General features: G+C 35.6%; 1 protein-coding gene across 1 annotated transcript; it reads right to left on the bottom strand.

The window, feature by feature from the left end:
* Window positions 1–282: 282 nt before the first annotated feature.
* On the bottom strand, window positions 283–10,706 carry LOC143575683 (uncharacterized). The gene is made up of 19 exons (XM_077059983.1): window positions 9,401–10,706; window positions 6,277–6,362; window positions 5,989–6,189; window positions 5,825–5,908; window positions 5,334–5,699; window positions 5,081–5,141; window positions 4,613–4,757; window positions 4,422–4,510; window positions 4,171–4,350; window positions 3,800–4,047; window positions 3,484–3,711; window positions 3,186–3,383; window positions 2,999–3,052; window positions 2,814–2,879; window positions 2,562–2,702; window positions 2,424–2,477; window positions 2,242–2,301; window positions 1,758–2,168; window positions 283–849 (listed from the first exon to the last, which is right to left on the bottom strand). The coding sequence occupies exons 1-19, from the start codon at window positions 10,692–10,694 to the stop codon at window positions 661–663; spliced, it is 4,155 nt and encodes a 1,384-aa protein (XP_076916098.1). The 5' UTR covers window positions 10,695–10,706; the 3' UTR covers window positions 283–660.
* Between the last annotated feature and the right edge of the window lie 2,336 nt (window positions 10,707–13,042).

A 13,042-nucleotide genomic window follows, 5' to 3' on the forward strand; every position in this document is an offset into this window, starting at 1 on the left:
TCGGTTCCAATTCCGGTTTCGGGTTTATTTGTGCACCTCTAATTAATAGCACACAAGGCAGAAGTTGACTTAACAAGCATTGGCCTTACATGTGATTCGTGACCACATATACATCGATTCCATTATACTTACTGCCACGACGAGTAAACAAGAGTTCTTTTGTTGTTGCAAAGAGCAAACCCTTGCGAGGGTTGGGGTCAGATGTATGGTTCCAGAAATACAAGTACAGAGGGCACAAAAGCAAGATAAGTCAACATCACCTTCAACGAACAGACCGATTTTTCTAAACGGAAACCGCTTGCTTCATAAAAGTTCATGGTTTTAAGCAAGTAACCGACAACTAAAACGCTGTGTTTCTTCTTATGTTGTGCAATTGCTGTAAGTTCTATGTACACAACTTTACAACCCACTGCAAATATCTATCATCTATAAGATTACAACTCCCACTCCAACAACTAAGCAAATCAACTGCAAATGAATCTAGTACTACAACAAATCAACAAAAGCCACTTTTAATACCACTGTACAGCTTTCTCTACCTGCTTTTCCCAAATGAATATACAACACCATTCAAATTGAACACAACTCACCCAATGATGAATACGCTTTGCTGCCATGTATAAGCCGTAAAAAAAACATGTCCGCTAGTGACACGAATGTTTATTCATCTTGTCCTGAATTTTCCTCGGTGGTGGCGGCAGCAGCAGCAGCAGCAGCAGCAGCAATGGTCTCCTCCTCATTTGAGAGGCAACGAATTGGAACATAAACAAAACCTTTGGGCAATCGTTGGTTTCTCATTGACGCCTGATCTGATGTCATCACAAGCTCTTTCTCAAAAGTTTCACTATGCTGTCATGCAAATGTTGGCAGATGAGCAAAAAAACAAATTAATCGAACTAAACCAAAAATTGGTTATGGTTTTTAATAAGTGAATATAGTTCATATGCAACAGAAAAACCAAACCAACCAGTGTTATATCAGGCTATGCAAACAAATAACCAATTTAACATATACAGATTAGCAAAAAAAAACTAAACAAGACCAAAAAATGAACCATTTTAACCAAACTAATTAAGAAATTGATGATTTGGTAAAGAATCTCGATATATACAGAGATAACTGATTTAATACAAATAGAAAAAAAAAAATACACCAAAGTACAAACCTTCTTTAACCATACAAACACCTTAACCACCCTTAGAAAATCAAAAACGATTCAACAGAACCGACCATTCATAGTTTTCTAATAACCGACGTACTCACTTATAGTTCGTTTTATCGTTATGACCGTACTGAGCCTACACACACACCCTATCGGCAAGTGTAATAAATAATAATTATCAAAAAGAAGTGTAAACATGCCAAGCCACTCGTGAGCTACTCAAGATCTGCTCGACAAAAGCTCAGCTGATCTCATACCTAAAAATAAGCTTGGCTAACAAACGAGTCCGAGCTTCACTTATCGAGCTCAATATGGCTCGCGACCTAAACAACCCTATTATTTATGTACTATTATTTAAAATCTTGACAAAAATAACTAAATAATATAAAATATATTATATATATAAATTAAAATTAAATCGTATAAAGAAATCAGTTTAAAATGTATCAAATTAATTAATAAATGATGAACGTGTGCCGTGCACGAGTTTTAAGAAATAGAGCTCGAGCTTCCGTAATTTAATTCACCCGAGCTCGAGCTCGGCTCGTTTACAGTTCTGAACAAATATCACAGAAGAAAATGAAAAAAAAATTACCTTTCCATGTCGGAAAAACTTTCCCATGTCATCAGATGCAGTTCGTGAAACTGCAGATGGTCTCTGCGGAATTTGTTTTCCAGAAAGTTGTGGTCTAACTGAAGGAGCTTGAGTGAAGATTTGAGAAGTTGAGCTGTCATCGGTTTTTTGGTCATTATCCATAACCGTTGGCGTTGGGAACTTAATGCGGCGTTTCCCGGCAACCGTGCTATCAATGGTGACATCATCAGATCGTTGAATGGCTTCACTGCGAGAGTTGTAACTGTTTGTGTAACCGCCTCTTAAGGATGTAGTTGCAGATTCTGAACTAACATCAGGTGACACGAAAGTAGTGGTACAAACGCGCATTGACGATGTTATTGATTCTCTATTGCAACGAAGCATGTCTTGTGAACAAAGTACCAACTCACGCTGCAGCAAATCATTATGTCATATAATCTCATTAATTTTATAAAACACAATATTCTATATTGTTAAAAAGTACCTTCAATTTTTCTCGTTTGATAATTCTTTCACAGATAAGGCGCAACCTCTCCAATTCAACCTGCATGAATAATAGGATTATTATATAATATTTATCATTCTAAAACAATATTTCAAACTTTCTTAAAAGAATTGAAGAATAAATAAATAAAACAAATACTCATAGACAACACTGTGACTCACCCTGACTTTCTTCAAAGAATTCCATTCCTCAGTACCATGTTTCTGAGTCTCAGCCTAACATAAAAAAAAATAAACACTTAGAAACTAGAGAGAGATGTTTGCGTTTTATTACAATAAAAAATAAAATAATATTATCACCTTATTCCTCTCGGCCAGGCTATGTTTATCACAGTAGGCCTTGTGTTGTATCTTTCCACCAATAGTCCTCACATTCATAAACAAGCCAGCATTTCTACCACAAGTGGGATGAAATGTGCTTTGACAGTGACCATAGTTGCACTGTAAACAATAATTTAAAACATTCTTTTACTAACAAAGAGTTTAATCAATTAAAAAATATGCAATCCAAGATATATATACACACACAAAAGAAACTAGTTTTAACCTCACCTTTATACAAACACCCTCTTTGCGGCTGCAAACAAGACAGATGTCATTCCCCTTAGAGATCGCCTCCTGCCATTGCAACATGGCATCATTAAATTAAATGTAATGTTAAAAATTATAACACACTTTGATAGGAATTGAAAAGGTGACACTTGTGTCCATTAAATCAACGGTTATTAAACACATACCATGCCTTCAATAGCTTTCACTTGCCCCCTTCTAAATGTAGATTCAAGAACCCACTACATCATAAAATAAAAACAATTAGTTTACTCAGTTCACAATAATACAAAAAGGAACACACGCAAAAATCATAAAAGGTCAATCAGTAGACGCTCTTAACATTAAAAAAGAATTTAAAAAAAGGAAACTTACTTCAGCACAGAAGGCATGGATCCATTGACCGTCAGTTGACTTCCTAAACGCACCAGTAGTGCCACCACATAAGCCACATTCCCCTACACGAGACGGGACTCCCCTGCTTCTAGAAAACAATAGATCTTCACATAACTCACAAAACCATGGGCCAGTGGAGTCTTTGACACTACGATAACAATCAATGTGGACCGCCACCTGTTATGAGATTATACAATATTAGGATTAGTTCTTGAAAGAGAACAAAAGGGGAAAGAAATAAAAACACAATATTGATTTTAAGCATTATTGGTTAGACCTTGCAACTAGAACACACAATAATAGGATTCAAAATCGTCTCAGACCGTCTACAAACGTCACAACCCCTAGAATGAACTTTATTATCCAAAGTAGATGATGAAGAGTTATGGTTCATTTCAGGTGAAGTCCAAGTTACAGACAGCTTGGAATGTGCTTCTTTTGCTTGAGGAACTTGCTGAGCATTAAGTGCTGCTCTACCACCAAACGCTTTTATTTTTAAAGTATTCTGAAAACAAAATAAAGATAGAAACTAACTTAATTTCATCAAGACAAAACTAACATAGTCATAACAATATGAGTTAACTGTCAAGTACCTCCTCGGGAGGAGATTCATCAACTGCATCTTTCCTTAAAGATGACAGCCGAGATGAAGCCGCTGCAGCGGCAGTTGCAGCTGCTAGCACTGCTTGGGCTTCTTTATGCCTTCTCTCTTTTCTGCCGCGTTTTTTGAATTCTCTAAGGTCAGAAAGATACTGGCTCACCATCACAGCATCCCAACTGTGTCTTCTTACAGCCTCAATCTCTTGTGGAAGACACTTGGTGACTTTAGAAATCAAAACATCTGCATGTACCACAGAACATTAGTCATATTCTAGTCAGCAATGAATATACAGCAGGAAATAGATTTCAGTTGTAAGAATATAGTCCAAATGTAAAGCCCTAAATGCACAGAAAAAAAAGAGACCATTTATACGCTTTCTTGCAGCTGCATTGCAAAGTAGCTTATGCTGATAATAAACCAGTTCTCCTTCCACTTCATCAATTGGAGACATATTTATTATGCTCATCCGATTTGATTTTCCTAACTCCCATGTCGACTCAGTAGAATCTGAATTTTGATTTGGGTGATAACCAATTCCAGAACCTAAGAATGACTTCATCAGATCACATCATCATGAAACAACTGTGAGAAATATGTGTGAAGCAAGATCTTACCGTCATTCTCGTCTGCTTTCATCTTTGAAAAAAAATTATTTTGCGAGAGTATAAGTGGGTGGATATAAGAACCAGATGAAGCATCGGTTCTGCTGCATTAAAAGATATCTTAATATTAGTACTCATGCAGAACCAAATAATCACAAACACAGTAACACAACAACACAAATAATGAAATTTCCAGAGCTTACATGGCAACAGGGTTGTCAGTCATAGCAATTGAACAATCACGGTTCGCCAGGTTAGATTTTACCCTGGTGTCGCAATTGGAGTTCATCACCCTGTCCATTTGACCACAGCCATTTTGACTCGGGCTTGAACACTTCACGATGTCACCTGAAAATAATGGCACATTGATTCAATAACTTACAACCCTAGAAACTTAATTCAGAAGCAAATCCTCATAAAACTGTATATTTGAAAAATCTGACTGATGAATTTAAGTCAATTAATCTCCCCAGACTTAATTCTCATAAACTATCATTTCAAGGGTAGGTTGGTCTTTTTTGCATCTCTAACTTAGTCAATGGAAGCCATTGCAACAAGTCATCAAAATCACATGCCAGCCAATTATGCTTAATTTACTATTGACTAAATAACAAGATCGACTGCAAACAATATAAAGCCGGAAAAACAAAACAAAGCATCACAAAATGCACCTTTATCGTCAACAGTGTTATCCGCCAATTGATCAGAAGCTGGACAAAATTCAGAAGATATCTGCAGAAACAAAATTTAAAATTATTTGGATATTGTCTTTTTATAAGAACATCTAGAAGCATACAAAAAAATTAATTTTCTGAAGATTGTCACATCAAGAGACCTAAGTCCAAGTACTTCTAGAAAGAAACATACTAACTAAATCAATTAGCATATCATCTATTTTAAACCCTACAATAACAAAAAAACTACCTTTTCCTTAGAATCAGGGGAAGATTCCTGATTAGGAATATTCCTGCCATTGTGATCATCATCCATCACAACTCCATCATCTGTGGAGCTCCTCTTAAAAGACAATACAAGACCGTTATCCTTCAAAACCCTAATATTGCCTTTCGTTTTCTTACGAGATAGGGCCAACTTAACAGGAGAACTGGCAGCATTGCTGTTGTCTGATGTTCTTATATTAGCATTTTCATCACCTGATTCTTTCTCAACCTTGGATACACATTTAGATATAACTTTTAGCTTCAAGTTTTTCTGCAAGCCACCGATATGAGCATGACTTTTGAGCCATTTAACTATTTTCCCATGCAACTCAGCAGGCAAGCAGTCATCCTGTAAAAATAAACAAAAATCCCACAAAACAAGCACATAAGAAAACAAATAACATACAAACTTCTTAATTTGCAAAATTTCAAACGGTATTGCTACAAATTTTAAACAATCAAACAAAGCATTACATCGAGATTTGATGCCAGCAGACTAGCAGAAACACTAATCTCTGAGGCCAGATCATTCAAGTTGACATTCCCTCGATCAATCAGCTACAGAACCAACAGATAAGAGTAAAACTGTTAAATATATGAAAACTTTGAAGTAACTTGTATAAAAGAAGTTAGCGTACCTTCTTTAAAAGGAGAGTGACATTATTAGAATCAGACACTTTGACATCTTCAACAGCGCTGCTGCCTTTAACCTCCGCCCCATCAATGCACACTGCTTGAATTTTAAGGTTTGACTTTGGACCCAGCAACGCGCCTTCAATAGATGGGCTGCCTTCTTTTTGGGGTTCGGAATGCTTTGAGCAAAAGGCACGCAACTCAACCTACATAAGTAAGAAAGGAAATTATGACAGACTTAATAACTAACTATGACTTGTAGATTAAGTGCAAAATGAATGAAATGAACTTACATCATCACATCCAAATTTTCCCCAAATTTCCATTCTGTGTCTCGCTTCCCTTGCACATACAGGATGAAAAGAAGTTCGACAAGATCCTATCCAAGTATCAAAAAAAAAAATAGTTCACACATGGTGCAAAAAAAGACCAGAAAGAATAATAGAATAGCATTAGAAGAGCTAATGTAATTTCCTTGCTATTTGATTTAGGATACAAATGTAATACACTTAGTTTGCTTGTATGTTTAAAATTCTGTATTGTATTCTTTTACTTGGCGGCCTGTTGGATACCTGTATATATGTCTCCTGAAGGATGTTCAGTGAGGTCCAAAAAGCTCACTTAATTGATTAATTGCATTTTTTCACCCAAACGATATAACAGAAATCAGTAAACAGGCCATGCATCAATCTAGCATGTAACCATCTTGGGGATAGTGCCATCATACATGTTCTTAAACTCCTTTACTAAAGCTCCTACAACCAATTAGCTTTTTATGTATCCATTGTATCACTAAAAAATGTTAGATTTTAGACTTTTTTATGAATCTATGCATGGGCCCATTGTAATTTCCACCAACAAGCAAGCCCTTTGTGCCTTGCACCGCTGACTGCCTAACTAAGAATCCTACTAGTGGATGACTATTCTTCCCTTTAAACATGCAAGATGTATATTTTTCCAGCGCTTCTTATAGCAGTAGTAAATTATTGCGTACAAAAAATATCACATACAGCAGAAATCCACTTGCACCAATTTAGTTTACTAATGCAAAACTTTTGGCTTTCACCACATGATATGCAGCACAGACAACTCATCCACTGATATCACAAAAAATGAACATGAACCCAGGGCTGATATATGAAATAAGAAAATGGAACAAAAAAAATTCTGGCTAATGGCTATTTGTAAATGAAAGTAATCCAGTCCATGACCAACACTAACACGTATTTCAGTTAGGCTATTTATCATTATAATAACTTTTAGAATAACAGTTTATAAAGACAAGAATAATCTAATCAACAGATGGTATCAAATAATGGTAAACGGAAAGCTTGAACAGAAAAAAAATATAGCGCATGATGAAACACCAATGCCCAACTCATTTATCGTGGGCACTGAGCCACACAAGCATAAGTGCGTGACCAGAATCACGATAAAGTATGGTGAATGTTGTGCCCTTGTGTAAGAGCTTATTAATACCACCACTTTATTTCAACTTCCAAATGTAGTATTCCCCGCATGGTAATGATACAAGGTCTGAGTAGTGGAAGTTAGATTTCATAGTTTAAGCACAGTAAAAAATTTTAAAAAAAACCTGCATGCTTCTCAACAAGCAACGATCCAAACTAAAGCAACACAAAATAGCTTATAAGTGGCAGATAATTAAAATCCCTCTTGGATTAGAGTAAATAACTTCACGACATGTTTTAAAAGTAGATAAAAGTCTTAAACTCACAAATCTTGTTCCTATAATTGCTTATGACAAACTACATGGTCACCTACATTGTTACAAGATGTACTGAGTACATATTTCCAGAAATCAAATCTTTTCTCTTGTACCCAAAGGACAATAGTTATCTAAGACTCCAAATTGGTGATACTAGCATTATACAAGTTTTCACTTCTAGTGCAACCACTGAAAACTACCAATATGCTTCCCTTCAGCTAAAGACAACTCTATAATGATTGGCTTTGGCCAGAATAATTTGTGCATTTCCAGTTAGTTGCAAGCCACTTGCCCAATCAATTGGCTGGCTTGATTTTACAAACAATTAAGTACTTAAAACACACATCAAAGACTAGTTATTCAAAAGAAACAGAATGGCTTCCAAAAGAAACAGAAAGACATCCAAAGAAAACAAGATATCCAATTACCCTAACAACTTGTCTTTTGTATCAAACGGGTACATTTAATTTATGTTTACATTTTTATAGAGTTGATATGTCTATATTGCGATTTTCAATGTCTCTGTTTATTAAATGACACTGAATATTTAACTAGGTGGTCAAAAAGCTCAAGAAGCACTCAAGGCGCAAAGGGTGAACCTATCGCTTAAGCACAAGGCAATCAAAAAGTGTGTGCCCAAAACAAGCTAGACGCATGTGTATTCCAGGTCATTTTAGCTGGTTTGGACATAATTTTGGCTGGTTTAGACTGTTTCAGAGTAGTTTAGGCTGATTCAGACTTCAGACAAGTTTTTTTGCAAATTTTGGCCTAACCTTTTCCAGTTTTTTGCATCTTGATAGAAACAAGGCGGTTTTGTATCTTTGCACCTAGACTGTCTTTGACTACTATGATCTTAAATTCTGACTACTCTGTAACATGTCAAGATGATAAAGATATACATTTTTCCATGACTAAATGATTCCTATCTAAAATCACAAATATAATATTGCACCGTATAACTGAAAGACAGCTAAGATGTTTGAGACTGTAGCTCATTCATTATCAACAAAACATACAAAAAATTAAAAAGAACGTAATAAAGCAACAAAGAAATTTGGATAAATATGGTCTGACCATTTAAGGGGGTGTTTGGGATTGCTTATTTTAGCCAACTAAAGTTAAAACTCGTTTGGGATTGCTTATGTTGTGAGTGGAAAAGTTAATTAAGTCACAAGAATGTGACTTATAACTTTTCATACCTAATGAAATAAATAGGAAATCCCAAACACCCCCTAAATACAATATTTCATAACTAATGACACAAAAACGACCACATATGTTAACTCTTCACCACACGCTACTGAATCAAGAGGCCAATATCACTAACGTAAGAACGCTCCATTTAACAAGACTATAAGAGTTATCTACTATGTTAAGAGCACAAAAGATGATATGTGACACAAGTTCCAACCAGCTATAAAAGAATGGCTAGTTTCTAGCAGTCTAAACACAAAGCATAAGACATTCATTAAGATGTAGTTAAGCATGTATTATTTCCTTCATATAATAAAAAATATACAAGCATACTCTACACTGAACAAGTAGAAACATGAAGTATAAGGCATTTGTTTGGATATTGTACTAAAACTTACTGACTTGCCGATACAAGAATCCTGCATATATCAGTTACATAACTATATTCTGTATTCATAACAATAGATATGAAAGAGTGAACTGATGTGACAACATACCATAACTGCACCGGACACATGCACCACGTTTCACCTTACAAAGATAACATATCACCTTCTTCTGCACGTCCTTAATGCCCTCAATGTTCAAAATTGGTTCCATGCTTTTCGTGTCCTCAACATAGACCTCAGGCATCCACTGACAACAAAATAAGTGTGCAAACTCAACAACACCTCCATCATCATCCCCAGCACACCTCTTCTTTACAGGCTTTAAAGCACCACCCTGCTGAGGGCAAAGCAGACAACTATCACTAACCTTTTCTTCACCCCTCTTTGCCCTACACCAAGAACACTCCCAACAACCATCTCCATCATCCTGCTGCACACCATAACATCTCTCATGCACTGTCACACCACAAGACTTGCAAACAATCAATCTGTTCAACTGATTGCCTGTGTCCGCAATACTGCAATAATGGCAGCATGTTGATGGCCCTTCATCTTTGACCGATCGAGCAACAAAAAGCTTCTCCAAACCTGCGTCCCCTCCCAACAGTTTCCGTTTCTTGGAAGGCCGTTCAGAGGTCAAATATATCTTACTTCTAGAACCTAAAAGCCATTCTATCCCACCAGATGACTGTGGTAGAGAAACACCGTTATTATCTTCTTGTTGCTTTTGTGTATTATCATTAACACCTACACCTACACCATCTACTTCCATGAATTGGTTAACATCTTGCTGCTCAGCACCCAAAACAGCAACAGCAACATCAACAACACCACCTTCATGATTATTATTACTATTATCACTTACTTCATTCTTACTATTTCCAGGATACGGAATGGAAAAGACGATGTTTCCGCTAATATAAGAAGCTCTATTAAGCCTCTCCACATCCTCCACACTCACCTCCCTAAAATAATCCTCTGTCTCGAACCAAATTCTGTTCACTTTCGCCTTCTCCCTCGCCGACGCCTTGTTTTTCTTCGTATCCAACCCGAAATGCGAGGACTTCTTACGGCGCTTATGACTGTTATCCGACTGCTTGGACAACAAACTGGCTAAACCAGCAGGAAGCGTAGTACTAACAGTAACAGCACCTGCACTCTTATTACTCTGCCCATCCTCCACATCAAAGGGATGCACAGGCGCAAGCGCCTTAGAAGCCTGTGAGTAGCAATCTATCCCTACAGTTGGAGCCAGTTGTATACCTTTGTTATCTGTATCTATATCTGTATCTGTAACTGTTTTGTTTGAAACCCTAGAAGTAGAAACGGGACAATGTTTTTCCTCAGTGCCGCAACCTCTACCCATCATCTTCCGGCGCCGGTGACATTGTGCTGACGTCATACCACCACCACGCCACCGCCGTCCATGCAACCTTCCATCTCAATTAAATCGAAACCCTAACCCTAATTTGAAAAAGCCCTAACCCTAGGTGGATGTTACGGCGGCCGGACGGATAAGATTGATTGATTGAATAATTGATTGGTGGTTGATTGATTGATTGTTAAGAGATTGAAATGAAATGAAAGGGGGGTAGGCTAGGGTTTGTGTGGATTTTGGGATCGTCGTTGTTCTTGATAGATAAAGTGGGTATCCCCTTTTGGGCAGTTCGATTTCGCTGTCTATTTTATTATTATTATTATCATATCATAAAATCTTTATTTAATAATAATCCGACTCACCAATCGAGTATCTTAAACCGACTCATCTCATTTCAAACCGGGACGGACGGGCAAATAAATCGATTGGTTCGGTTTTCGTGGCCCGGTTTTGACCAGAACTTTGGACCCTGTTAGGGGTGTTCAGATTTTTATTCGAATTCAAAATATTCGAAATTCGATTATTAAGATTCGAATTCGGTTTTAAAAAATTCGAATTCGATTCGATTCGTATTTGAATATATAAATCGAATACGAATTTATGACTTTTTATTATTCAAATTTATATACATGCATATGTATATATATAATTATTATTTTTAATTTGCGTCAACTGCATATAAATAATAAATGCACATTACAAATTAATTAAACCCAATAAGTCATACTATAAGTCATACTGTAGTTTCTTAGTCCATACTATTATTGGTGTTATTGACTTCTTGTTTTGAATATTTTGAATTTTAGATTATTTTTACTTTACTTTTGAACTTATTGTCAATTTAGAGGTGGCAAATGGGTTGGGTTGGGTCGAATGGGTCATGGATCGAAATGGGTTAGGGTCGAAATGAGTTAGGGTCAGAACGAGTCAATTATGAAAAGGGTTGTTTTGGTTTGGATCGGAACAGGTTTCGAGGCTTTTTTTTTTGAACGAGGACAACCGATGAAACATTTTAGTTTTTTTTTTTTTTTATTTATATTTTAGGTCATGATTTTTTTTATTCTTTTTTTTTTTGAATTTTTTTAGGGGTTTTTGGTCTCAACCTATTTGGACCCATTCCAACTTTTAGCTTAAACCATTCTAACTCATTTATCACCCCTACTTAAAGCCACTAGTCAGATGCCCGCGCGATGCAGCGGATAACAACACTTAAAGGCTGTTAGCGAGCCAAGCCTAGGTTAGCTCAAACTCGACTCAAACTTAATGCCCTGCCAACTCAACTCAGCTCGAAATTAAAGTTGAAATCTTAAACTCGAGTTCGACTTGATTAAAAATCAAGCTAACTCGCTCAGCTTAGTTTGGGACTACAATATATTTTACACTTGTAATTATTTTAACTCTTAAGTTTTATATAAACTTACCTTTTTGTTTTTTCATATATGTTTTATAGTTTTATATAATATAGTATATATATTACAATTACCATTTTTTACTTGAAGTTGTTTCACATTTAAATATATATTACAATTACAACTTCTTTTTACTTGAAACTGCATCGCCTTAAAAAAATTATCTAACGGTAAGAGAATTATTCTACACATGCTGTTATGGATCTTAAATAAATTAAATGGATTAGGAAAATTTTAGAAGAAAGGAAACCTTAATTTAAGAAACTTACTTTGTGCTTGAAAATTTCAAAGAGAACATCCATGAGGATATCTAGTTTGTTATGAAGCTGGTAGACGGTGTGAGATAAAGAAACAGGTTCTCTCGATTATATGTTTGAAAATTTCGAACGAAACATCCATGAGGATACTAATATAAAGTGATATGGGTAACAAACTCTAATTTAAGCACTTCCCATGGAAGTGCGCCAACATTTTATACACAATAACATAAGAAAAAACAACTTCATGCATTTTAATCGTTGTAATATGTGTGCTAAATAATTGTTTGTGCAAATTTGAAAAGATATGTTGATTTAGATACTAAACAAAATGCATTTATTTTGAAGTGGCGTAACGCTTCCATGACGATTATCAAATAAATAAATATTATGTTGGTTCTTTTAATCAATGAATGAATTAATTTAATCAATGAAGTGATGCTATGTTAAACCGATGAAATGATAAATTTTCTTTTATATGATTATACATTTATGCCAGTCAACATAATGTATATATTCTTTTGAAGTAAAAACGCGTCTATATTTACTCATATATGGTTTTAAAATTTATGATTTCGTGATTTTTTAATTTTTGGTTTCGTTATTTTCCCTCATTTTTCTCATAAACAAATGAAAAGAATTTCATCTATTCAAAATATATATGCTTTGAAGTGGAATGATGTTTTATATATTGGTTATATAACAA

The sequence above is a fragment of the Bidens hawaiensis genome, unplaced genomic scaffold (assembly GCF_021521415.1).
Source record: "Bidens hawaiensis isolate Kalapana, Puna unplaced genomic scaffold, B.hawaiensis_p1.1 tig00027580_1, whole genome shotgun sequence".
NCBI classification, from domain to species: Eukaryota; Viridiplantae; Streptophyta; class Magnoliopsida; order Asterales; family Asteraceae; genus Bidens; species Bidens hawaiensis.